General features: G+C 35.7%; 2 protein-coding genes across 3 annotated transcripts in view; one reads left to right on the top strand and one right to left on the bottom strand.

Annotated features, from left to right (window-relative positions):
* Window positions 1–661: 661 nt before the first annotated feature.
* LOC118733536 (lysophosphatidylcholine acyltransferase) lies at window positions 662–25,791 on the bottom strand. The gene is made up of 11 exons (XM_036462959.1): window positions 25,668–25,791; window positions 16,466–17,446; window positions 6,824–6,969; window positions 6,167–6,384; window positions 5,813–6,080; window positions 5,061–5,198; window positions 4,865–4,990; window positions 4,488–4,641; window positions 4,310–4,411; window positions 2,023–2,161; window positions 662–1,946 (listed from the first exon to the last, which is right to left on the bottom strand). The coding sequence occupies exons 2-11, from the start codon at window positions 16,679–16,681 to the stop codon at window positions 1,837–1,839; spliced, it is 1,617 nt and encodes a 538-aa protein (XP_036318852.1). The 5' UTR covers window positions 16,682–17,446; window positions 25,668–25,791; the 3' UTR covers window positions 662–1,836.
* A 327-nt stretch (window positions 25,792–26,118) lies between these two features.
* The window catches only part of LOC118733535 (ubiquitin-conjugating enzyme E2 H), a 39,959-nt gene continuing 38,257 nt past the window's right edge, over window positions 26,119–27,820 (top strand). Inside the window, exon 1 of one of the 2 annotated variants that reach the window (XM_036462958.1) lies at window positions 26,119–26,406. The gene's annotated coding sequence lies outside the window, so the exon portion shown is untranslated. Of the gene's footprint in view, window positions 26,447–27,820 lie in introns of both variants that reach the window. The other variant, XM_036462956.1, reaches the window with a different exon arrangement.

The following is a 27,820-nucleotide window of genomic DNA, read 5'->3' as shown; positions in this document are numbered from 1 at the left end:
TTCTGATTAGGCCTAAAAGCCGATATCTCTTCCTACAACTTAATTATGTACTTCATCCTGGAATTGGAGCAATCTTTCTTTTAGAAAAGGAAAAGGTCCCATTAAACCTGTTTCTTTATTTACAAGTTTGGTGGTTTTTTTTCTTTACTTTTTTATTCGTTTTCACGCTCTTACAATTCTTTCTATAACTATAATATCAGTTATCTATCTGCAATAAATAATATATATACGTACTTATAGTAAACTAAATATAGTGACGCGATACGTTTAAAATATAATTAAATCATATTTCATTTTGGAACTCAATACTTGCAGTACTTAATAAAATTAAATTTTACATCTATTAGAGGTTCAAAGGCCTGCTAGACAAGCCAATTAGGAAAATTAATAACAAAAGAAACACATTCCGTGTATTTAGATGATTTAAATAAGAGTAATTCGCTGAAGATAAAATAAAAAATAATCAGCCTTATCATGAATATTCTGGTGAAAAATTTCGTCATCCGAAATGGTTCACTTTATCGTGAATGTGGAACGATTTCGGGTGAAAGGCATTTCACATAGAAACTTCGAAGTTGGGATAACAGCCTGCAAAGCCGTTTAATAAAATTTCAGTGAACAAACAGTTTTGAACGTACAGACAAATGTAGGAAATATTTGCGAAAATTTAGCAATTATTTTGCGGTTTTAACTGTGCGAGTGACAGTTATTTCACCGGGTGAGTACGGTATACGATAGGGTGAAAATCATTCGAAGTGAACTATGGTGAATATTTAATATAAATAGGTGAAGTGCATGGGCGACATGTGAACGAGTTCACACGGAATTAACATTCATGATAAGGCTGAATAAGTCACGTAATTTTTTTTGTAATCGTTAAATCTGATTTAAGTACGCTTGCTGTTCAGAAATTGTGGGCGATTTTAGCTGTATGAAACGTGACGGTTGGTGAAGTTGGATCTATTTATTGTTAAGTGCTTGAATGCATACTTAAGGGTTTCTTAACAATAACTCTAATAAATAATCATACTTACATATATGCATACATACATACATATATAAATTTACATTATAAATTTGGCCAAACTACACACGCCTACATTGCTAGAATCAAATACACTGTAAGCATATATTTAACGTATAATAAAATTGACATTAAATATACTCAGTAAACAATTAAATATATCATTGTTAGATTATTTCTACTTCTATTACTTTATGGCATTAATTTTTAAAGCTACATTACATGAAGCAGATAGCAAACAAAATTTTAAATTTAATTATAAGAAACTTGAATGCCTTTATATGAGAGTGTGTACAATATTTGACTGAATAGTATAAATTATTCTTTTGCATTATTAGGTGGTTAAGGTTTGTTGTTGGTCCTTCCTTATAATCTCCCTACATATGTTTATGTAGATATATCAGCGCACGATTTGCAGCTATGTTGCTTAGAAAGAAAATTTTTCTTCTCTTCGATCAGATTGTCATTTTAAACGTTCAAACAGTTTATATGAATGCAAACATATACACTGGTTTTAAAAATGAAATTTGCATTTTTTGCCCCTTATTTTTTTTTTGCAAAATCATTATTTTACAATATTAGAAGCAGTTTTACTTTTTACTTTCTTAAGCAATAGCTTTATGAAGTTCTTAAACAATCGAAATGAAATAAATACAATTAATGTTTGGTTTTTGTAAATACATCGGATTTTGTAATTCAAAAATCCATTACCCTTATGAAATGCATTTTTCGCGCTCAAAAATCATGTCAACTCTGTCATACACACGCACACATACACCCTCAAGGTCGCATAAATTGTTTTGTCCTTGATTTTAATTCGTTTTCTTTACATTGCCAGCTGCTTGCGTTCTTCGTAGATGCTCCTGTTTCTTATAAAGGAACTTGTACTGTGGATGATCCTTGGTGTAGCGCTCAAAGTCCTCTGTATATGACATTAAAAAAGGAAAAAATAAATGCATTTAATATGTTTACGATTGCTATTTAAAGTGTAAACTTACCGAACGCAATGCAGCCTTTATGCGTATGATCGATTGCAAAAAACAATGCATCACACTTTTCGGGCGTCATTTTTCCCGTGTGTCTCAGAATGCGTGCAAAACTTTGGCGGGTAATACTTTGTGACGACTCAGCGTAGAGCTGAAGGAGTAGAATTACAAATATATATTATGCACTGTATAAAAATGTCGATGTGATTATATGGAATTGTTGTTAGTAATGTTAATTTTTGGAGTCTCTCGCTATTGGCTTTATTTGACACAGGTAGGACTGCAGTAGGACGATACACAAAACAATAGTTTAGGGTAACCTCTTAGCCTTTTTGAACATCAACTGGACAATTTCAGTACTTAGGGAATGCATTATTTGATGCGCTTCCCATTATCCTATCGAACGATTCCTTTCTTCCGCACTCGCCAAACCATTTTGAACAGCTTATGAATGTGTACATATCGCTTATAGTAGCACTAGATAAATCCGCTAACTGCTTCATTATATATTTCGCACATGAAATCAAATACTGTTCAAGCACTACCATCTAGCAGGTAGTTGCAGCATATTTCGTTGTATGGAAGTCCTATTCTATAAGCATGTTTTCCTAGCAGTCAGTGACCGCTGATACTCGCTACAATCCTAAGTACTTCTACCCTTCACCTACTTGGCAGCTCTGCTCTTCTTTCCCTGCTATAGTCAGGCCAAAGCTCACGTACTATCTTACAAGTCTGTATCTCTAACCACCTCTTCATTGCTAGTTTAAGAAAGTACAAATGGATTTCTGTTTGTATTTGTCTGAGGGTGTATCCCGATACCACCGATATCGATTCATCCAAACAAGCTATCGCCTTGGCCAACTCGTCTGCTCTCTCGTTGCCTTCTATGTTCCTATGGACGAAAACGCAAACAACAGGGACCATTAGCCGAGTCATCGAGCATAGTTCTATCTTGCATTCTTTGACTAGCTTAGACTTAGTTTCAGTAGATGATAAAGATAGGAGTGCTGCCGGGCTATCTGAGTAAATTGCCGCTCTTTCTTTTGTGGAAGCACTATTATTTAGTATGCTACAGGCCTCACATATGCCCAGGACTTCAGTCTGAAATTTCCGGGCATAGTTTGCCAGCCACAGGGACCGATTGACACCAAGCCCGCCGGAATATATACTTCTGTCCCTACACCGGAACCGTCAGTGGATTTACAGATGGTTTCCTATCAGCTTGGCCCTTTTTCATTCCCTTCTGGATGGCAACCACATAAGTACATAAAAGCCAAAATCCAAGCTTGATGCCATGTAGTCCGTGACCTTATTTGCTATCGGACTGAGGCTTTAGATTGAACTATGTCGAAAGGTCTTCCGACTCCCTGAGTCTTACTGCTGTGTACATGACGATATCCTTTAGGTAAAGATCAATGGGTATCATATTGATGACGAAATTCAGTGCTTCTGTGGAACAGGATTTCAATGCCCCAGTAATTCCTGAACATGCCGCTTTTTGTATACTACTTAGACTTTTGACAATGTACTGTATACTTAAAGCTGACCACAATACCATGGCGCAGCAGGTAACGATTAGCCTTATCATAGCCTTGTACATCCACATCAGAAGTTTCAGTTTTAATTCCCAGCTTCTACGCCAACGCTTGGGACAATGTCAATATAATATAATTGTTGCACTCAAAAAAATCAAAAGACAAATCGCATCTCGCATATTCCTAATAGCTTCTGTTTTCGTTTCAGTTTTTAACTATCCATAGAAATTTCTACAGATTTTGTGCACTAAAAGTTGTATTTTTTTAATAAAAGCAGCAATACACGGAAAGCTATTAAATCACGCCCCGCAATTTGAACCATGAGACTCGAGGGCTATCACCATAACACAAGAGACGGTTTGGATGCGGTTGTTAAATCCATAACATCCCACAATCTATCACTAGTATTATGAGTATCAAGGTAATGCAAAACAACGTATGTAAGGTTGCCCAAAGTTTACAGTAGAGAATAAAAACTGTCCTATTTCAAAATGGTTCTCTCCTTTGTAAAGCGGTGCATTTCAGGCTAGTTTCTTAAATCGATACTTTAGTACGAATGGATAAAGCTTGATGTCAGCAGCTTCTGGGTACACATTTTAAGCACGAATGTCAGATACACGGTTTTGCAGAACGAAGATACGTGGTTTTGTACTTTAAACGACGATATGTACATATGTGTAAGCCACACTACTTATAATTTCATTACAGTTTCCATTTTTATGAGCTTAAAATTAAAACTAAGTCAAGAAAAAAATGCAACTTACATTCGTTATAGCACGCAAAAATACGATGATCTCTTCATTCTTTAATTTACAAAATTGTGAGCATAGCAGAAAACTCTTCAAGCTGACTGTGTAATTGTGATGCTGCAAAACAAAAGCGAGGAAAGAAAGGTAATATTTAAGAGAAAAAAAGTACGATTATATTTCCTAAACATCTTACATGATCTAAAAGTGCAAAAAGCTGGTGTAGATGCGTACTCTTGGCATCGAGTTGCAGCAATTCAGCAAAAGTAAATATGTCTAATCGGTCAGTATTGTGTAAGCTAAGGAAATCAGCGACTAATTCTTGGTCACGTTCGGAATCCGGTAGGAAGCTGTAAAAAGGAAATAGGGATAAAGCAAAATAAATAATGAAACATGGCGAGTAAATTAAAATTTAAACACGTGCGTGTGAAAATATTAAAAAAATAAAAATAAAAATGTGTAAAAAATAAGGTAAAGCAGCTGAAAATTTTTAGTTTGGTAAACTGTTAGCATAAAGCAATGCGAAAGAAAGCAAGCAATTCAGTTCAGTTCAGTACGTCTGCGCACACTTACCCCAAACTGTAAAGCACACGTTCAATTTCGATAATATCACCAGGGTAGGGCACACGCATATCTTTGGCACGACTCATTGTAATCACATCTTCGAATGAATATTCTGACGTTGGCACACCGAGTGCTCTAAGGAGGAGGAAAGAAGGAAATTTAAATTTTAGAACGACAAATATGTTATCTTGCATCTGGTACTCACTTCGCCATAACATCGCGCACATTTTGTGCATATAAATTTGCATCAGCTTTTTCCTCTTCTGATGGCGTGTAGACAGGCAAAAATTCGATTTCGCAACGACTATAGAATTGCGCCATCGTCAGCCAAAGTAGCTTGAGGCTAATTATTAACAAATATATATATATATATATAATATGTCTATTAACACTATGATTGATATTGCTTATTTATATTGAATACATTTTCACAAATTATAAAAACTATATTGTACTACCTAATGTCTATGTTTGTACATATCGCTCATTTACTTTACTAGTATCACAACTCAAAAAATACAAATATTGAGCAAAATATGCAGAAATTATCGCTACTTCTTCTTCATAGTTGTGTAAAAATTTCAAAGCTGTGTGGATTACAAGTATGTATTTCGCTAGAATAAAATATGTATTCAATTTTACCATAGAAGTATATGTAAATTCAAAACTTTAAACCCGTTTTTCTCGAAAATATTAAAAATCAACGCGATTTTTTTTCAGCTCCAAAATAGCACTTTATTATACTAAAATTTAATGCCTACCAAGTTTAAAACTGCTTACCAAAAATTATTCTAAAAATTCTGATTGGGGTTTGAAATAATGATGAAACTTATTTTCTTTCATAATTTTTGCGCAAAGTTTGAAATTTGGAATTACATACATTCACGAAATTATGCCAAAAATAAAAACAAAATTAAATGTGAAGTTAATACTTGAAGCCCTCACTACGCTACTTACACGCCAGGTCCATCCCATGTCCATGTGAATGAATCATATTTGTTGGGGTACTTCAACAACACCGGCTGTACCGGCACCCCCGGATAAAAAGCTCCAGGCTTAAATTTAATCAACGCCTTTCGATTAGTGCATGTACCCTCGGAAAATATCACAACTTGAGGCCATTCATCCTCGGAACGTGCGCGTTGTACAATTTGACGTATCGTATTTTGACGCGAATTCGGATCCTCGCGCTGCACATAAATGGGTTGAGCAAAGTTGATGATTTCTATTGAAGTTAAATTAAAGATAAAAAACAATTAAAAATATATTACTTAGTTAGGTGATGAAAATGTAAACAAATGAAAAACTTACTGCCTAGCAGTGGTATATCGGCTGTTTCGCGCTTAGCCACAATTGACGGTGGTCCAGTTGCTACAACAATAATCGAATCCACATAAGAGGAGTGTGGTGCCACGACCATAATGGGTGCTTGTTTGGGTGATGCACGCTCGCCAGTCAATTTGATATGCATAAAAGTGCCAGCAGCAAAGAGTGTGCGCATAGCACCAGAGGTTACGCGTTGACATTGTCTATGCAATGGAAAGGGAATTTAATGAAAATATTATGAAAGTCACAAATATACATACATACATAATGAAAAGTGTGGTTAGCAAAGCAAAAGCCGCTTGTTGAATTTTTTTCTTTTATAATGGGCTGTATGCATAGAACCTAAACAAATGCTTTTTCTTAAAATTTCAAATCTTTTACTCGATTTGTTGAAATACATTTAAGTGAAGGGTACAACATTTTTAAGTAAACGCATTTGCTTAAGTTTTTTATGCATTACGGCCCAATATGTCATATGTATGTTCAAAGCCATATCGTAAAAAATACAGAAACATAAATGTTAAAACCTTAGACAAAAAGGGTTTTTTTATTTTTCTAATAAAATATCAATTTTGTACTTTAGTATTTTTTGCATTGATGATGACGATTTGTGCGTAATTTTTTTATTTTTAATTGACTTACTTTCGCCAACCGGTTATTGGTTTTGACATTAGTTCATCCAATGTTAGGCCATAGAGGCCAATACAGGCAAACATCCACGCAGATAGTAGAGAGAGAACACAGCCGACAACGCGAATTGGTAACAAAAGCACTGTTAGCACATAAACCTGCAAAAACACAAAAATTTCTGCATAAATTTAAAAGTGCCAATGAAATTAAAAAATGTTCCCAGCCGATATCCCCAGCAGCTAGCACTAACTTACTCTTCAAATTTATAACTTAATTATCTTTAAGTTTAATAGATCAAATAAATAAATACAACTTTTTCGTCAAGTGTAAATACATATATCGCACGTTTAATAATATAGAGATGTAATACAAAATTTTCGTTTTTGGAGATTTCATTATGCAATTGATAAGCTTGAAAAGTAGAATATGTTCGGTCTAACAGATAACCAAACTTCCCAAATATGTGTGTGAAGATATGTGTCTTTTTGTATACAAACTATATGAATTGATAAAACTTTGATTGCGTTTTCCCACAAAATTGAAATTTTGAAATACTTGGTTATATTATTAAACGTACGATATGTACATACATATGTACATCTTTTATAAAACGCATACCAGATACCTTATCGAGTATCCGTATATGATTAAAAGCAACAAATTTAAGGCATTCATAGAAAGCAAAGTTAAGATTTAAAGGTATTTTTACACCTGAAAGTTCTCAAGAAAAAAATCGGAAAAAACAGCGAAAAGCCCAATAGAGTTTCATGAAACTTCTGAAAAATACCAAAAGACCTTAAAAAATAAAACACGAAGCATCCCGATAAATCTCGAAAATGGCAAAAAAAATTGCGTGCGGCGTGTACTTATCTCCCAAAGATCACACTGCTGGCAAATGCAAATAAGGATAAAAATTTTAAAACTAATTAATAAAATTAAAGTAAAATCTGTAGAAGATTAACAATAAAATACTTTCTTCGCAAAATCTATAAAGGATCCTTCTATTAAAAAAAAAAAACTGTGTAACAGGTATTCGTCGCCACGTTGTATATTTTTGTAAGCAAAAAATCTAAAGTAAATTACCAAAACATGTAAAGTAGTGTCCCCAATTATGTAGCCACCACTGAATATATACATACTATTCTAAATTTAGATAGGTTCTACTCTATCTAAAGTTTTAAATTTGCAGATGTTTCCAAGAAATTAATGCAATAATGCCGGGTTTCTACTGGACGTTAAATGAAAATATCGAACCCTAACCGCCGAAAAGATGGAAGCGACATTTTTTCAAAATTTTCTTTTTGATACAAATATGTTCTTAGAGCATATATATTCATTTCTGCATAAAAAAAATATAAATCTCGCTTACAACTTTTTGACGGTTAGAGCTCCATATATTTAATGGCAAAAAGTGAGAACTAAAAAGTACCTGACCTATTATTTTTGTAAACAAGTCATTAATTTGTTTCCACATGACATTCTTTTAATGGCAAATTTTTTTTATTATTTTATGTTCTGCGCAAATTTGGCATATAGTATGTAAATACATAAGTCGTAGTAAAAGTTTTTTATTATTAAGCATAAAAGTTTACCATGAAAAATGCGGGTCTCAGAGACGGAAGCCTACATCAGATGAGGAAAAAACATAACTCAAGAGAAAATCGGGTTTTTTTCGGTGCATTAATTTTAGACGATAGGACGATAGTTTAAACGGTTGATGACCCGATAAAAACCCCTTTATGGCGGACGACGGAATGGGGTACGTAAGAAGAACCACTGAAGGATGCGTTCGAAGAAAAGTTAAGAAGGGAGGTGGCCGACTGCTTTGAGGATGCCTTTCTCAGTGTGTGCTTTGACGTCTGAGTCCCAGAATTTCGGAAAGGAAAATTTAACGTAGTTATTTTCAGAATCCGATGGCGTAGTTTTAGATGCTGCCACACTTTTTTAATTCAAAAAAATACCGTATAAATAGTTAAAGACTACACATTTTCCAAAATGTTTGGCCGAGCCTTTCCTCCGATTCGTTCGGAGGTTTACCATCGTCTGCCCACGGCCATCGCTATCAGAAAACATTTCGCTGTTAATCGGATCAGGGTTCGAAGCGTGGTCCTACTGAGTGGCATTACGCACCTCCAACAAAAAAAAAACAATAAAATTAAGAGCATTTTTTTTTAATTATAAGAAACAAATTTTTGTTATATTTTTCTAAAAAAAACGTTTTATACATACCTGAGTATACATACATACGTACTTCTAAATAGTGTGGCTATTTAGAAGGCGTTGAACTCAGTTCGAAACGATTTAACTTTCAAAAATTAAGACCTAATGCAGTGCATTTTGCCAAATTTTTTCTTAGCAAGATAAAATACCTTCAAGTTTATACATATACATATAAATTATACAATCGCGAGATAAAAAAATAATTAAATAAAATTAAAGACTATTACATATGTATATGTCTGTACATATGTATGTAGTGGTCAAAACTAGTGGCGGTGGCAGCAGAAGCAGCAAACATCAGCAGAAGTAAATAAATACAAAAATAAACAGTGGTTTAATTTTTATTGTACCCACATGTAAAAATACCACAGATATTTACATACTATGTATGCATATACAGTCAGCGTTAAAAATATGGATACCCTGACGTTTTTAAGATTTTATTTATATTTTCCGTACAAATTTTTTCTTATTTTTTTTTATAAAAATATACTTCATTCAACAGCTAGAATCAAATTTTTTATTTTCATACCAAACTCTGAAAAATGCAATAAATACCAAGAAATTTTCAATTTTTAAACTCGATTTCTAAGACAAATTTTTAGAATGCCGTTTTGTAGCCCATTTTCTTCCAAATAGCTTATTTACTTCATTAGTGTCACAACCTAAAAAAAAAACTCTAGAAAAAGGGCTTTAAAAATTTGAACTTACATATAAATGAATACTGGTAATCGATACATCAATGAAATTTTTACTCAACTTAGAAGAAGAAGTAGCGGTAATATCTGCGTACTTACCTCAAAATTTGTAATTTTTCGATTATGACACTATTGAAGTAAATGAGCGATGTAACCTTTTTTATATGAACACCTGCGAATTGAACTAGGCTACATTGGCTACAAAATTGCATATTCAAAATTCTTCTAAGAAATCGAATCGAAAAATTGAACATTTCTGGCATTTTCCCACGAGTTCTTAATTAAATAAAAAAAATATGCATATCGCCGTTTAAAGTAGAAAACCGCGTATAAAGAAAATGTAAAACTTCGTATGTTAGGTTGCCAAAATTTTATAGGAGAGAGTAAAACTTTTCTAATTTCAAAACGGTTCTCTTTTTTATCCCTAATTATCTCTTCTTCTTATATCTAAGTATCGATGTTTTAGTATGAATGGCTAAGGGCTTAATGTCAGGAGCTTCCGGTGAGCAATTATCTTTTTTGGCACAAATGTCAGTTACGAGGTTTTGCAGAACCACGAAACGCGGTTTTGTATTTTAAACCAAGATATATATTTTTACAAAAAGAAATAAGAAAAATTTTCTATGGAAAATATGAATAACTAAAACCGTCAAAAACGTCAGGGTATGCTAATTTTTGACGCTGACTGTACATGCTTTTGCCTGTGCTTCAGCTATAGCCATCTGCCGGCACAAGTCACACCACCACATGGGCCATGACCAATTCGCATAAAGAGCGCATATCTACACAACAATGTCGACATTGAAATCAGCGGTAAAAGGCAGAAAACAAAATAGAAAACGAAAATGAAAATGAAAGCAAACCAATATGAAGCGAAATATGTACAGAAGATTGCACTGAAAGGTAATCAGAGTAGAAGGCTGAAATGTAATCGGGCTTCATAGCAGCCACGCAGACGTTGACTCTGACGCTGAGTGCAATTAAATATATTTTACTACAGCGAAGAAAATATGTAGCAAATATTTGCATAATTATTGTATGTAAATACACACAAAAATTTAGTCCACATATTTTCTTTGAACTACAAACGAACTCATGAAAAACTTAGCGTAATTGGGTCACTTGGACACAAACAAAGATTCATGTGCCCTTTTAGCAAAATCAACATACAGTGCGTGCGCCTAAAATTATGCAATTTGTACTCTGTTTATAATCTGCGTTAGTAGCTGAAGAGCTGGATTCGTCCATTTTAAGCGGTGGAATCTTCACAGGAAGTAATCGAGCAGAAATTGAATAGTTCAAATCAACATTAAATTTTTGAAAGATCAATGCAGTAAATTTATAGATTTAAAAGTTACAAAAAAATGTCATATAAATATTTAGGTTAATTAATAAAAGAGGAAAACATGAGTCATTATTTATTTTCCTAGTGAACTGCGTCGAATATTTGAGCAGCGATTAGTCATAAATGTATTGTCGCCTTGGAATGCTATTAAGAATCTACATATTTGTATATATAATCATAAATTAAGTGATCAGCTAAATACGTACATTGACAAAGAATCAATTAATATAAGTATTTAAGTAAATATAAATTAAATCAAAGTATTTACATACATATTAAAAGCATTCAAGTAGTTATTATGAAGCTGATCAACCATCGGCATCGAATTATACGAATAAACAAATTCTGATTGATACACAATATGTACATATGTTAGCTATGATGAGCAAGACGGAGGCGTAATTTTACTATCGGCAGTCCATAAAGCCGCCAAAAACTACTGTTTTATTAAGTACAAAAGTTTTGTTTTCTATGCAGCGACCATTTATTAATTTTTAACAAGGATTGGTAAGGTAACGTATTAAACGAGTAGCGTCCAACCCATGAGCATTTAATCTCGAAGGATACCAGAGCTAAAAGTGCCGTCTGACCATCACTTAATAGCCCTTAAGGATCCTGTAGGTTCTTCACGATTTGCAGGTTTTACAAGATTTACAAGAACAGCTGTTTTGCCATTAAAAACCTTGGCGAAGGTGGCGACCGGGAACGACTTTCTGTAAAAACCTGCAAATCGTGAAGCACCTGGAACAGACTTAATATAAAGATCCTCTCACGGCGATAATTCCTACGAAGGTTAATCTCCGCACACAGTCTAATGGAATAAACTTCCGCTTGGAAAAGATGCTTGGGAGGGCAAGTGCCAAGGGCACTGAAAGCTTGAGTCTAGGGCTTCATACGTCTGCTTCAATACACTCAGGGGGTTCAAAGAGCCGTATGTGTACCACTGTAGTCTGCTTGCCTGGGCGTGTCTCTCCATAATAGAGGTACTCCAGGTCGCGTTACTGTACATATCGTCGTTTAAAGTACAAAACCGCATATCGTCTTTTTGCAAAACCGGGTAACTGACATTTTATGCCAAAAATTGGATTTGCTCACCGAAGCTCTTGGCTTATCCATTCGTCCTGAAATATACTAGACAGAAATGCGATTGCTTTATAAAAGAGAGAACAATTTTGAAATATGAGTGTTTTTACTCTCTACAAAATAATTTATGCAACCTCACATACGCGGTTTTGTACTTGAAACGACGATATATATTTACCTTAGAGCTTCTTTCGAAAATTACTCTTCTATGCATATCGTCTCTGGGGAATAGAACTAGTGGGAGGTGGTAGCCGAGTTTGTCCTTGTTCCTAGAAGATAAGACCTTACCTTTGTCAAAGCCACCTCCCGCGATATATAAGAGAGTTCGCTTTGCCGTCTGTTCAACTGTAAGATGCAGTTCCTCTCCTCGAGTTGAAGAATTACCTCCAGTGCTGCCGTCGGACATGTACTCAAAGCTTCGTGCTGCAAACACACGCCAGACGCTGACTCTTGGTGAGAGACTGCCTTACCGTTGCCAGAGTAGTCCACGATACCCAAGCCATTGCCGCATTGGTTACTATTGGTCGTACTATCATGGCTCCTTTGGGTGCATCTCTAGGATTTGCACCGCTAGACGTTTGCACACCATCAGGGCTCTCGTAGCTATGTCGTTTGCGGCCACAACATGAGTCCTCCACTTGAGTTCGGAGTCTAGGATAAGACTCACGATACTTTACTTCTGTGACGGCATTGATCTCGACCCAATCGAAGGCTAAGTTTTTCATTCCCTTAAGAATTATTTTCCTGGTAAAAGGGACGATCGCTGTCTTATAAGGATTAATATTAAGACCAACATCAGCATACCACTTTTTTGCTAGATTAAGTCTTCTTTGAACGATGTCGCAAAGAGTATCTACTCGCGAACTTCCCACTAGCAATAATCACTAGTGGTATTCACTAAAGTGAGCAAGTGGCCTGGCAGTCTGGCAAAAGAGTAGATCAGCTCAAGCAACGACTGTTGTCATTTTCTTCCATATAAAAATAGACATTCTTCATACGTTACATGGAAGATAATACGCAACAAAAAATAAATAAAAAATAAAAAGTTTAACCTTTTGATGAAAATATTTTTAAGTTTGATTAATTTTTGTGAAGCTATAAAACTTTTATTAGTGTGGTTTTTGATTTAGATCGAACTATATTTTAAATGAAAATTCTTAAAAATAAATAGATAAAGATAAGTGGCAAACAATATCATTCTGAATTTTGCACCTATTATTAACCGACTTCCAAAAAAGGAGGAGGTTATCAGGTCGTCGGAATATTTTTTTTTTTTTTTATGTATGTTACCGCATAACTTTGGACCCAGTCAACCGATTTCGATAATTGCATCGGAAAGGTAGTGTCTCAGAGGTGTCCCATACTAATCTGGTTGAGATCCGATCAGTGGATCATGAGATATATATATATATATATATTTTTTATATGGGAGTTGAAGTCGGTTTTTTTTTTGCTAAAAATTACTTGTTATGATCATGAGTGTATGTATATATTTTTCATTCTCGTAAATAACATTTTCTAAAAAAAAACAAAGTTAAGGAAATCTGGCTCAATTTATGTACATATGTGGAAATATATATTAATTGCACAATTTAGTGAGCTAAAATGTGATACATTAACCTCAATTAAGAGCTAAATTTCCCAATATTCCTAACTGCGTAATTAAAGGTAACATGTGAACATAGTATAAGCTCGATACGCTTAATTGAGTTATTTCCTGCGTATGGAAAATCTCATAAAACAGTTGCACAAACCCATATCCGCCATATGTTTACATGCGCTTGGCCTCAGTGGCTTGAGTGTTTACTTATTCGTACATAAACACAAACAATTGTAGTGCAGCTTTTCTTCTGCACATTTTTTTATGCCATTGATGCTGTTTCGCTCCTAAATGAGAAGTTTATTCAGTAGAACGTAATTATGTAGATATGTGGTACAAACTACGGCAACGCAATAAATAAAAGCGAAAGCAACAAAACTGAATCGTATGATTTTTTTATCTAATTTAAGTACATTAGCGTTAAATCATTTCGAGTACTCTTGCCACTAACAACTCACGTACGAGTAAATAACAAATATTTATGTATGTGCGATAATAAGCAGCAGCGGCAAATCTGCGAAACAGTCTGGGGACTTGTGAGAAGTCTCGAGAGTAGAACCATTTGTGAGTTATTGAAGTCTGGCGCGGCAAATACACACATACATATGTACATACTGAAATATTCAGAAGGCTAAGTGGTTATTAAAACGTGTCCGGCGTTCTCGCTATCAAATATCGAATGTCTCTTTGCCGCTAACTATTTACAAGGTGGTGTCCTGGGTGATCATGCCCTAGGGGCTAGACCCATAGCTCTGTCCCTTAGTCACAGTTATACTATATACTCCGACACAGCCAATAGAAATTTAATTCAACAAATAAATAAATAAATATATACTCTTACAATACATAAGTTGCAACAAAATTGTATACATACGAAAATAAGTATGCTAAACAAATCTGTACATCTTTATTGGAAAGACTTCTTATTTTGCGATCATGAATAATCATTGTATTTGTGTTTTTATTTTTCGATCATTTATAATCGCATGATTCATCCGAACTTGCATGGTTTAAATATAAGGGTAAGCAAGCATTCAAGATCGATGGACCAAAGGACACATTTTTTTTTTAAGTAGTGAAAAACTGTTTACACCGACATCCCTGATGTCACAACAACAACAACAACATGGAGCTGGACGCTCTTGCCAAGCAAACGAAAGACACAAGTAGTTAGCTGCCACAGAAATTTTCAAGGGACAAATGTAATGGCATAAGCTGATTTTTGCTAATTAAGTAGAATACTTCGTTTGTATTAGAATGAATTCTGCCGCTTATATTAACCGTTAGAAAATATTCTCATTTCCTATTTGAATGTCGGCTGTGAAAAACACACGATTCTCCAACAAAAAAATAATACAAGTATTTTAAATAATTGGTTTCAAGAAAAATCTTTAGACTTTATATATTTTTTTTATAATTTAGTAAGAAAGAAGTTCATATCGCTAGCTTAGAGTGAAAAGTTGCTAAGCCCCAATGAAAAATTTTGCAGAAGAGGAAAAAACGTATTATAACCATTTTCTTCAAGTACTTATTTCGCAAAATTTTGAATATACCATTTTGCCTATTGGAAATGACTTAAATGTTACTACTGGACTAAAAAATAAAAGTCCAAGTTGAACGATTATTTTATTCCAAATAAAGTTATAAGCTCAAAAATAGCCTTTCTAACGACTTTTTTTATAAAAGTTATAAAAGTCCGGGTCCATGCATTGAAGTACTAAGCTAGCCTGATGTTGTTGTTGTTGTAGCGGCTACAACAACCCCGCTCAGATCGGTTGATATCTCAGTCAGGCAGCCCCAAGAAGCGTGCAGCCTCTATGGGGTCGGTCCACAGGGACGACGCCGTTAGGGTTGTGGGGTTTTCCGGGCATGCAAAGAGATGTTTCGAGTCGTGAGGAGTCTCTCCGCATGCCGGACATTCATTCCTCTGGACTTCGTCCGTCGGTTCATATAGATGCCTCCTGACGTGCCTTGGCGAAGGCATCTCAGAAGCTAGCCTGCTAAAGTATCGCCTTGAACCCCGTAGAGTCGGTGACATTATTTTCACAGCTAAGAAGTGTGGATAATTTATCTTTTTGGTTGTAGATTCCTCCGACAGGGTAAGAATTCAAAATACTTCAAGTGAGAACAACTTCAAAAGCCCGAATTTCTAAGCTTCAAAATCGATTCGAAACAATGACTTTTGAAGGAATCTGACGCCGTAACAGTGCAGAAAATTTATATAAAGATATAATAAGGTCCTACTTAAAATTTTATTTCTATGCAAAGTGATTAAAAAACTTAACAAAACTGTTCATTTGTTAGTTGCGAATTTCTTTAAAATGCTGTTTTTAATTGAGGACTGAATCAATTAAATGTCGGTGTAGCTTTTTTTTAAATTCTTCTTCTTTTTCTCTCTTCTTTTTTTTAAATTCCTGTAGGCTTTTATGGAGTAATTTGCTGGCTTTTATACAAAGCAGGACTTAGAAAAGAAAATGAGATAGGCCCTTTCAATATAGATTATATATATATGTATATACATATATACATATATAAAGGCAAGTTCCTTGTCCTTTCATTGGCTTAAGAAAATATAAGTAAGTATACTTATTTATTCGCTTAGTTTTTGCAAGCGCATAAAATTCCGAAAAATAATGCATTCATGTAATGATTTTTTTTAACACGAAGTCGTAGTAAACATGTCTAATCGAATACTAAAAAGCACATACCTTCGCCAAATCGATTCTATTGTCAATCTGTAGTCGATGTACAAATGGATTGATATAATCATAACCAGTTGATGACCAACCATCTTCTTCCGAATCTGTTTCCTCCATTGTATGATCCAGATGTGCAGAATTGGCATCGTTGACGATCCGACCATCAGCTTCCGCGTCACTTGGCGGTGCGTTGTTACGCCGATTTTTAAATGCTGATGTTGTCATTTTTACTTGATGGTGTCCCAGGCGGGGAAAGTGGGCGTTATTGTGACCGGAACACAGTTTCCAGTCACTTTATTAATTTGTTAAATACAAGTGCTTAAGTCTGGCTCTGGCGCGAGTAAAAAAGTTTGTAGAAATAACAGAATTGGTTTGCGTTAGAATTTTTCTTGTATTTTTTTTAATATTTTCCTTTTTTGCCTTTTGATAATTTTCAAGTCACGCGTCAGCACATTTCTTTCCACGGCATTCAATTCCACTTAAGTATGTTACTTTTCTATGTTTCTTTCAGTCAAAGTGTGTACGAAGACTCTTTTTAAAAGTGGAGGTGGCAAACTTTTAACACAAATATAAATGTAAAATACACCTGCACTCCCACAACGCGTATGTTTTCGCAGCGTAGACACCACGCCAACTCACTCTTGTATACTGACGGCTAATTTGTATTGGCGTCAATTATTTCCAACAATATTATGGTCTGAGAGCACACTTGTGGGTTACGATGGCACTTTTGCGCTCAGCGCAATATTTGATCAGTTGGCCGGCTGACTTGTTGGCTTCGGGTGCACACAAACGTTGTGACTGCGGATTGCTCAATTGCTTCAATGTATCAGTATGTTTTACTCTCCAAATTGATAGAGGCGGGGTCACTCTTGCTTCGTTTCTACTTTTATTATTATAATTTTTTTTTTTTTGTTCTTGTGCTTCTCCTCTTGCTGAAGTCTGCTTCTTCAATTATTTGAAGAGCAAGCCATTTATGCCATATAACATCTGGAATGCAGAAAATATAGTGAAGTCAAGAAAATGTGCAAACAGAAATTAACATATCGATGCTCCTCTGCAATAACGACACAATTCAAAAATCAAAAAAAAAAAAATTAACTTACTAGATTAGTCAAGAGTTAGAGACAGTAATATAGTATGTATTTTATTTTTTGAATTTTGAATTGCGCCGTTATTGCAGAGAACCATCGATATGCATGCAATTTTTGAACTAAGTTTTTAACTTTTTCGGGTCGTTTTGAAATGCTCAGTATTGGTATTGATCGCAAAAATTTAGTTTTTCGTATTTCATATTTATGAATAATTTTGAATCTAATGAACTTTTCAAGGTTTTCTATTAAATGTTTTGTTTTGACTTTTTCAAATTATGTATAATGTCATGTATGTTATTTATGAAATCGATTATTGTGATGATGAAATATGTAAAAAATGAAAATCGATTATTGTCATAATAAAGGTATTGATTAATCGGGATTTTTATAAACATTTTTTTTTTTTAATTGCCAACTTTTATATTGCGGAAACTAGGCCTTTCATCCTGATGCACATAAATGAAGACTGAAGACTGGGCCTCGCCAGCTACCCAACCCGTGCTTATATTGTACATATATACATATGTATATAAATAACACCCCTCATGGATGCTATAAAATTAATATCCTGTATAAAAGTATAGAGTATTTGAAATTTTGTTAAAGAAAATATGAAAAATAAGAAAACGTTTTAAAATTTTCACTTCATACACAACTTTAAATATTTTTTTTATATTTCTATGAAGGTTACAGCAGCCTTATTTTTATTGAAAACGAAAGCGTATTGTTCATATTTTACAACACAAAAACAGCTTTCCTGAAAACTAAGCGTTTTTGGCTATAATTCATCTTTCAGCCAAGTGATAGTTAAATTCAAAAGATAGTTACAGACATTTTTCTCGATTTATTCAAATAAATTTAAGAGGTCTGAAATTTTAAGTAAAAGCATATGCTTAGTTTTTATTTATACGGCGCAATATTTAAACGATGGTTATGAGTTTGGCGTTTATTTTATTCATTTTTAATGAGCTCATCACCGAACTAAACAAAAACTGCCGAATTTCTTTACGAAAATAACCTTTGCAGTAAAAGCGTTCTAGAACGGCAAAATCCATAACGCATCACTTTGCAATGTTGTCTGACAATGCAATGACCGATATTTTACAAATACTGTAGTCAAACTGCATAAATACTTTGCAGTTGTATATTCCAAAAGTCAGCCTGTATATAGTATGCATGTATGTATGTATTTATAGAAAACAACTTTTCTCAACTCATTGGATTCAAGCGGCTCACCGATTAGCACATCGAATGGAAATTTCTCTTAATTCCTGGTTTACGTTTCGTATTGGAATTAGTCATTTTTGAACAAGTTGTATGTACATATATAAATATGTACTTATATTTAATAATTATTAAAGATGTTATTGAAAGATAAAAGGTTTAATTTCTACAAAATTAATCACAAACTACATTAAGTGCATAAGACACAATAAGCAATCAATAGCTGTGAAATAGCAACAGAAATGGCAAATACAGATGTTTATATATTTTTTTTAACACGTAATAGTTGTTCATTCAAATATGTATGATACTTTGTATTAAAGCGTATGTTAATATACGGTAATTAATTTTGCCGGTAATGAAAGTGAGCAGCGCTTAGTATGTGTATGAATTATGTACATACATACTTATGTAAAAACAGGCAATGGAAAATTACTTCAAACTGATAAGAAAAAAATAGAATATAAATAAAGATGTGGCGCCATAAAAGGTCAAGACTGGAGTATGCAACGATTATTTGGAGGCCTTACACTAAAATTCTATCTAACCGATTAGAACGTGTTCAAAAAATCTTTCTAAAATTTGCTCTCCGTTCATTAAAATTTTCTTTGCTTGCTCACTACCTTCCTACTATTCTCGCTGCCAACTAATTAACCTTACAGCACTGGATAACAGAAGATCCATTTTGGCTTGCACGCTTGTCGTTAATATCATAACTGGCTCAATTGACTGCCCTTCTCTTCGTTCCCACGACAGTCGGGTCTCCGTAACCGGAACGACCCAGATTTATATCTGGCCAAGGACTGTCACTCCAGCAACACTCCCCAAAACTCTATGGGGAACTTGTATGCTGCTACAAAAACAACAACAACAACAACTGCCCTTCTCTTCTAGGAAAGATTGCATTTAATATTCCTTCTAGAATCCTCCGCCATTGGGATTTCTTTAAAATAGGTTTCTCTAGAAGCAGTTATGGTGCCAACGCTCCGATCTCTAGAACCTGTACTGAACTTAACTTAGTCTTCAATGCTTTAGACATTGATTTCACACAATCAAGCCCTGCCTTAGTCACACATCTGCGAACATTTTTCTCTGCGCCACACCAATAGTGATGTTTTTACTCTCAGCTCTTTTAATTTAATGTATTTGTCTTAATTTATAACTTTTAGTAGCACTTAATTAGTGTTAGTTGATTGGTCTGTAAGAATAATTTGTATTCCAAGACTGAAATAAATACATATTAAAAGAAAAATTAAAAATTTATAAATGATGACACAAAAATAAAAAAACGATTGATTGGGCCGTATGCATAAAACCACCCACTGGGAAAATAGGTAAGCACCTTGCGAGGTAAGCCATGTTTTCTTCCAGTTTTTAGTACCAAAATTGTCATCATGGCCAATGTCATCTACTAGTAAAGGGCAAAATGAACACCTCCGAAGACACATTACGTTGTCAGTTGCAAAATAACGTGCAGCCGAAGTTATTTCCAAGCACCGAACTACTCCGAGCGACTGCTCTGCATTACACGTAACTTACTTTATAAAGCGGCTCAGAAGTATGTCTGATACCAAATGTACATTCTAAATTCCTACTTACATAAGGCGGCCATGCCTTTGTAATAGTAAGGGACGTTCGGCAGGGAAGTGGTAATGACTGCCAGGTGAAGAGTAAGTTGCTAATAAGGTATTATTACGTGCTCCTAATTCCCACTGGGCAATGATTATTGAATCATGCATAAAACCTATGCAAATGCTTTTTCTTAAAATTTCAGACCTTTTACGCGATTTTTTCAAACAAATGTAAGTGAAAGGTATGAAATTTTAAGTAAAAGCAATTGCTTACTTTTTATGCATACGGCCCATTGTTTTGTGTTTAGTGGCTATTTTTAAGTAATTTCCCTGCAAATCAAAGTTCCCGCAATCTTAACGAAATATTTAGGAGTATCTCATTTCAGTAACGATTTTTTTACGAGTCTTCAAAGAAAATTGTATGAAGTGCTTATCACGAACTCGAAGAAATTATTCACTTAGCCACATTGCTTTACCGATTTTCTACCGAAATTTCGTAAAAGAATTGAAAACCGCACAGTTTGTTTCATGTGCATCATCATGGTTTATTTCATTTTAGAAAATTCAGTGAAAAAACGGATGAAATCTTTACGAATTCTTTAAAATTTCTCTAAAATTCAGAATACTATGAAAAAATGGTTTGCAGGGCTTGTGGTTTAAACTAAATGAATGGTGCATTATACTAAAGCCAACCTTCCGACATAAGCTACTATTCCATACGACCATATGTATGAATTGGTATAAATACATACCCTGCAGAATATCTGACTAGTTCAGAACTAGCGTAGAACTAGACATTTTTCCGACAGTACTAGTTCTAGCTCAATGCCCTAGCAATGCTTTCAACTGTCCAGTTTTACACGGCGATGTCATTGGTGGTGGCAATTGTCGCCCAGTGCATTACTTTGCAACTAGTTTTTAACCGGTTCCGTTTTGGACAGTTTTTTTTTTATATGAAAACGTTTTTAAGATTAAATTTTTGGATATTTTTTCCGTTTTTCTTTTCTGTTACAGATTTCATTTTTGTTACATACATATTTTACTAAAAAAATAATGGTAATTATCTAGTTGGGCTTTCAAACCCCACAATTTTTTTTTAATAACTTTTGATCGGGTAAAAAAAGTTATTTTCCGATTTCGGATTCTTGTTATTGGGGCCCAGACGCGTCTAATGGTACCCCTTTCCAAAATTTTGACCAATTTTGGGGGTTGAAAGCTCACCTAGATAATTACCAAAATAATAATTATCGTAAGCTGCACGCAACAATTTAAGTTCATACAATTGCCTCCACCACCGCGATTTGAACTCGCGACTAACGATGCTTAAGTCGGAGGTCTTCTCGCTGAGCTACTTTCTTATCGCACGAGTAGTGAGCATTTGCACATTTACATCGCAAGTTTTGTTGTTGTTGTTGTAGCGGCTACCAAGCCGGGGCGGTTCATCCATCAACGTTGTCGTCTATTTCAGCTAGGGGGAGGCCCAGGAAGTGTGCTACTTCCAGAGGGGCTGTCCATAGGGTCAGGGGCGTTAGCTGAGTGGGACTCTCAGGGCATGTGAAGAGGTGCCGGGAGTCATGTGGCGACTCTCCACATGCCGGACATTGGTTGGGCACATCCTCGTTGATTCTGCTCAGGTAGCTGTTGAGCCTGCTGCAATAGCCAGAGCGAAGTTGGGCTATTGTAGTGCGGGTCTCCCGAGGCAGACAAAGTTCTGTCCCGCCCACGTCCGGTGGTTGTGTGCCTAGAACCGCATTCACAGGGCGGGAGTCTACATAACTTGAGACTGATTCCCTGTGAATGCCGTTCAGGGCCTGTCGGTAGGTTGACGGGTCCAGAGGTTGTTTAATATACCTCTGGACTTCGTCTGTCAGTTCGTAAAGATGCCTCCTGACGTGCCGTGGCGGGGGCTCTTCCGCGAGCAGTTGCCCGCTGGGATGGCCATGTCTGTGGCTCCCAGCGAGGAACTGCTTGCAGATCATTATGTTATGCTCCTTTACTGGGAGCATCTGGGCCTCGTCGTGAAGGTGGTGTTGAGGCGTCATCAGGAGGCATCCTGTCGCAGTTCGTAATGCCGTGTTTTGGCAGGTCTGCAGCTTCATCCACTGCGTCCTGCTAGTCCCCGGCGACCATACGGGCGCTGCGTAGTTCAGAACCGGCCGGCCAATTGCCTTGTATGTTGCCAACAACGTTTCTTTATCTTTGCCCCAAGTGCTGCCGGCCAACGACTTGAGGACATTGTTGCGGCTCTGTACTTTGTTGACAATTGCGGTTGTATGCGCCGAGAAGGAGAGCAGACTGTTGAAGGTAACTCCGAGGATTTTCGGGTTATTCACCGTCGGTATTTTTACGTCATCGACGTGAATACCCAGTGGCAGTCTGACCTCCTTCGTCCAGGTGGTGAAAAGGGTTGCCGAGGATTTCGCAGGGGATAGGGCAAGGCTCCTTGCAGTGAAGAAGCGAGAAAGTTCGGAGAGGTAACCGTTTACTTTTGAGCACAAGTCATCAATTCCATTACCAGACGCCATGATCGAACAATCGTCAGCATACGAGACTATATTAACACCTTCTGGTGGCTGAGGAAGCTTTGATATGTAATAATTAAACAGTAACGGGGACAGGGCACCACCCTGTGCTTGCTGGTTTTGTCTCTGAAGATTACTGACGAGTGTCGACCACTCAGGTAATTCGCCACCGTTTGAGTCCCTGTGGGAGTGAGGAGGTCTCTATTCTTCTAGTAGCGTTGAATGACTGACAGTGTCGAACGCCTTGGACAGGTCCAACGCTACTAGAATAGTTCTCTCACAGGGGCGGTTTCGGTTTAGGCCACGACTTATCTGAGTGTTTATGGCGTTAAGTGCTGTTGTTGTACTATGCACTTTACGGAACCCATGTTGATGCTTCGCTGGGGTCAGGTGGTTCGTGAAGTACGGGAGCAGCAGGGCCTCAAGTGTCTTCGCTACCGGGGAAAGGAGAGTTATCGGGCGATAAGACTCTCCTTTGTTGGCTGATATCCCCGGTTTGAGCAGTGGGACCACTCTCCCCATTTTCCAGATGTCTGGAATGACGAGAGTGGCCATTGACAGGTTGAGGACCTCCGTTAGGTACGCTACTCCCGCAGGACCCAAATTTTTCAGCATCAACATGCATATTCCGTCGGGTCCAATGGCTTTGGAGGCTTTCGCCTTCCCGATGGCTACCCTTACCTCACCGCTGGTGAGCCGGTTCTACGACAGCCGGTTCTACGTACCGGAATGACTCGGGTTTTACCCGACCAATGGCTGTTGTTTCGGCGATCTAACCCCGTTTAGGTCGGCGAAATCCATCAAACGTTGCTCGATCCTAGGGCTACACCTTCTCCGCACCCTTCTGCTCAGGGCTGGCATAGAGTCAAACCCAGGGCCAGAAATCTACATCGCAAGTTTCAACTGTCCCGCTCTGCATCCGTTTTGCACTAGTTCAGAGATAGTTCTGAAATATGTAGTTCGGAACTAGCGCTTTGTCAGACTGTCTCTAAATTTTACTGCAGGGTAGGTGTGTACATATATTTACATAGTATTCTTATACATATGTATGAGGCCCCTATTATGATTTGCATTCGATTTTCGACTGTGGTCGAAAGTGCTGAGCGAACGAATTTGCATTTGGTATTATGGCACTCATTCGATGAAGAATAGCGCTATTGTGAATTTCGCTCGTTTAGGTTGTTCACAATAGTATATTTTTCACCGCTGAGAAGCTTTGTTTACAAATCGAGCAAACTAAATAGTGTGCTTATACATATTTATGTAAATTTGTTCTAATTAAAATGAAGTAAAAAAGAAAGCAAGTTTATAAAAACGTGGTAAAATGAGTACAACGAGTTCTGGTTCAACGATTCGTCAGAGGATGAGAGCTTAGTAAACTGGCCAGGAGTAGCAAATGTTTAAGAGAGTTTAAGTTTATTAGTCTTTCGAATATATTTTGATATAAAATATATTTAAGAAATTTGTCTACAGATTCATTAAAAAGTTCCGACCATCTAAAGAGGCGTTTGTGAGCCAAATCTATTTAAAATATTTTAAAACTATCAACAGCGCTACGATTTTGTTCTCAGAGATCGTGCCAACAGAGTATTGGGATTTTCTTTCACAAGTAAAACCAGCCTTTCGAGCTTGTGTTTAGTATTCAAGATGTTAGAACTGCATGAAATTAATAAAAATTGTTTAAAATTAATGTCTAGCCGCCAAAATGTAAGAAAACATATACAAAATCATACATTTTTCACAATTTTCTAACACTTCGCTACACCATCGAAAGCAAAATTCTGTTCGACAGAAAATTCGATACTCAACGAAAATTTCGACACGCTTGCATAGCTCATAATACGAATTCCACTTTCGATCTTCGATCTTCGATAGCCAGCGAAGATCGAAAATCGAATGCAGCTCATAATAAGGGCCTGAGATATGCAAATTAGCAATCTTGCAGCAGAATAGCAGTACGGAAATACATACATATGCACTTGTCGGTTTCTAAACCCTCTTCTAATGTTTTGCTCATTCTCTATAGCCGCTTAACATTCCATAAACGATGCACTCACCACCTCCTCCGATACCCTGAAGACCTCCATAATAAGACTTATAAAACAGCATCGATTATTTGCACACCAAGTGAATTTTCTATGAATCGCCTGATTTCTGCGCTGACAAGTCATTACTCACTCGTCAGATATATATGTACATTGGTAGCTTCCTCTGGCGCTGAGTGGGAAGAATGACCACAGTTGGTTGGCTAATACATACGTTTCGTGTTGGAATGATGTTGATGTTATGGTGGTATACCATATAGTGTATATCAGAGAAAGTGAAAGAACTAACCGGCGCAGCTTCTATGAACTAATAAAACAAAAACCGATGAAAACTCGATGATACAGGTTATTAGCTGAATCAATTAAAATTCAAATCAATGCATTACGAATTGAAAAAATTTAATTATTCAAAGGAGCACTAATACTGGAGCCAAACCCGCAAAATAACAAAACGCCCATCGTTTACGTACCAATTGGTTAACAAAACCACCTCCTATAAATTCGCCTTGGTACAAAAATGTGTAAAAAATGTTACATAGTATATACCGCTAAAGCTTTGTATATGTAAATCAAAACAATTTTGCATTAAATACAGGTCAACAATTAATTTGTTTATTTAATTTTGGTGGTTTTCTGCATAATATGCAAATGTGGCGTTGCTATCGCAGCCGTTGCGTCGCCAAATCCAGTCACTTTTTCCACAAATGTAAGAACATCTGGAACATGTAAATCTTCTGGTTTAGTTTTTAACTTACCAAATGTTGTATCTCTTTCCGCTTTGGTTTTTTTTTCACAATTATTTTAGTTTATTACAAATTGAATACAAATTCGCGACATATAACAATTTTGCCATTTCTTTCATTCTTCTTCTTTTTTCCAGTCAAGAAAGTAACACGCAAAAAGAGTTACCACAACGCTTGGAATACCCATAAAGTAATACGAAAGAAATATACGACATTTTTTTAGGATATTGTCGCCTAAATTTTACAGCTCAACACGCATTCCTTTACAAAAGTCGTAAAGTGAGAAACACTTAACAATTTAGTTTCTTTTTCTTATTACATTTTCAACAATAAACAACTATTTTCCCAATGAAATAGCAATTTTATAAACTACTACCTTTGAGTACTTCCAATTATTTGTCATACTATCAAATGCAACTCTGTAGCAAAAGAAAGTATAGAACGAAAAGAAAATGGAAAAAATCAGTATAGGCGGAATTGTCAGCTGGTGGTGTATAGAAATTGTTGGTTGAGCAAAGGTGCGAATTGTGCAGAAGTGAGCCAATTAAGGAAAATTTTGGAACTTTAAAAGTGATTTTTTGATGTTAAAAACACAAATAAACATTTGGATTCCTAAAAAAGGTTATGGCCCATCTGAAAGGAGTCGAGTGAGTGCTATAAAGTATAAAAAAAAAACTATTTGAACTGATGTGTGGCTGAATTGGTGGTAATTTCACAAGCGATTCTACGATAAAATTGTGCCAAAGAGACGGTAATTATTAGCGTTACAGTAAAAATCATCAATTGTTCAAGTGAGTATTACAAAATACATAGATTCGATTTATTTCCCCATCCACTTTCTGTATCCCATAATTGCATTGGGTGAATATGCCTCATTACTACGTCATAGTTTTAAGTGGCCAAGCTAGGAAGGTCGCTTATCGATTGACGTTGTGTCATTTGTGCTGAATTCCATGTTAAATTTAAAACTATTACTTCTGCATAGTAAAGTATGTCCAGAGTCATGGTTCATAGGTATCTAAAACATTACTAGTTAACCTCAAAATTTTAAGTTGCCAAGTTTGTAAAGCCGTCTCATTCCTAAAAATTATTGGTATATTTTGTGTTGTTAAGGAAATTGGGCTTCGTTATGTTTGCCTCAATAACAACACTGCGCAGTTGGAATTTTGCTATTATTAAGAGCAAACATATACCTCCAACCCCTTCAACATTTTTACTACGCACTTTTGCTGAACGCATATGCGTGCCCAGCCCAGAGCGCAACAAACTAATACGCAATTTTGCTCAAAACTAACAACAATTTTTTTTTTTATTCATATTTTAAATTTGCGGTTACGATAAGAATAATTTATAGTTGGCGAAATCAATCATTTTCCTTATTTTACGTATTAGTTCTTTGATTTATCATTAAAACCATTTCGTCGCCTGGGTAAAAGATTGTCGTAAGCGTCATACGTACGTGCGTACATACGACAATCTTTTACCCAGGCGACGATTTGCTATGGTAGCACTATGATTTTATTTGCTTTGCAATCATTTTCTTTATCACATTTCACTTTATTATCACACTTTGGGTTGTTTCCCTTTTGTGTTGTTTATTTTGTACTGTTTTTTCTGCATCATTCTCCTTTCTTCTTTTTGTTTTATTACTATTCACATATGTACAATTCGGTGCTGCGCACACCATCGGTACCCGGTACTCGGTACTTGCTTTCGAAAAATGTATCTATTGATTTTGTTGCAATATTTTACAGATATCGCATTGAAAATTATGTCAATATGCTGCAACTAACTTTACAGTGGACTTTATTTTCACTATGACTACGGGCCAATCACTTTAATCCTATTTTTAGCTAATTTAAAAAAGTTAAATTAAATCAAGTTAGGGAACTTCCTCTTCTTCTTAAACGGAATCGCTATATCTATAAATTATTTTATACTTTTTAGTTCTTGTTGTAATAAAAGCGTGTTTTTAGTTTTTTTAACTATAATTTTATTTATTTTTTTAAGACAATATTTTACTAGTGGTTAAGGAAAGTCGAACCCTGCATCACCTAACGGCTAAATTTTTTTGTGGATTTATTTTTTTCCGTTTAAGTATTACATATGGGTATTTCCAAACTGGCGTTGCGTGACACTCGTATGACAAAATGTTACAAAAAAAT

This window comes from Rhagoletis pomonella, unplaced genomic scaffold (genome assembly GCF_013731165.1).
Source record: "Rhagoletis pomonella isolate Grant_MI unplaced genomic scaffold, Rhpom_1.0 Rhpom_scaffold_00002, whole genome shotgun sequence".
Lineage (NCBI taxonomy): Eukaryota > Metazoa > Arthropoda > Insecta > Diptera > Tephritidae > Rhagoletis > Rhagoletis pomonella.
The sequence above is the reverse complement of the archived record's forward strand: the minus strand, read 5'-3'. Positions and strand labels throughout refer to the sequence as shown.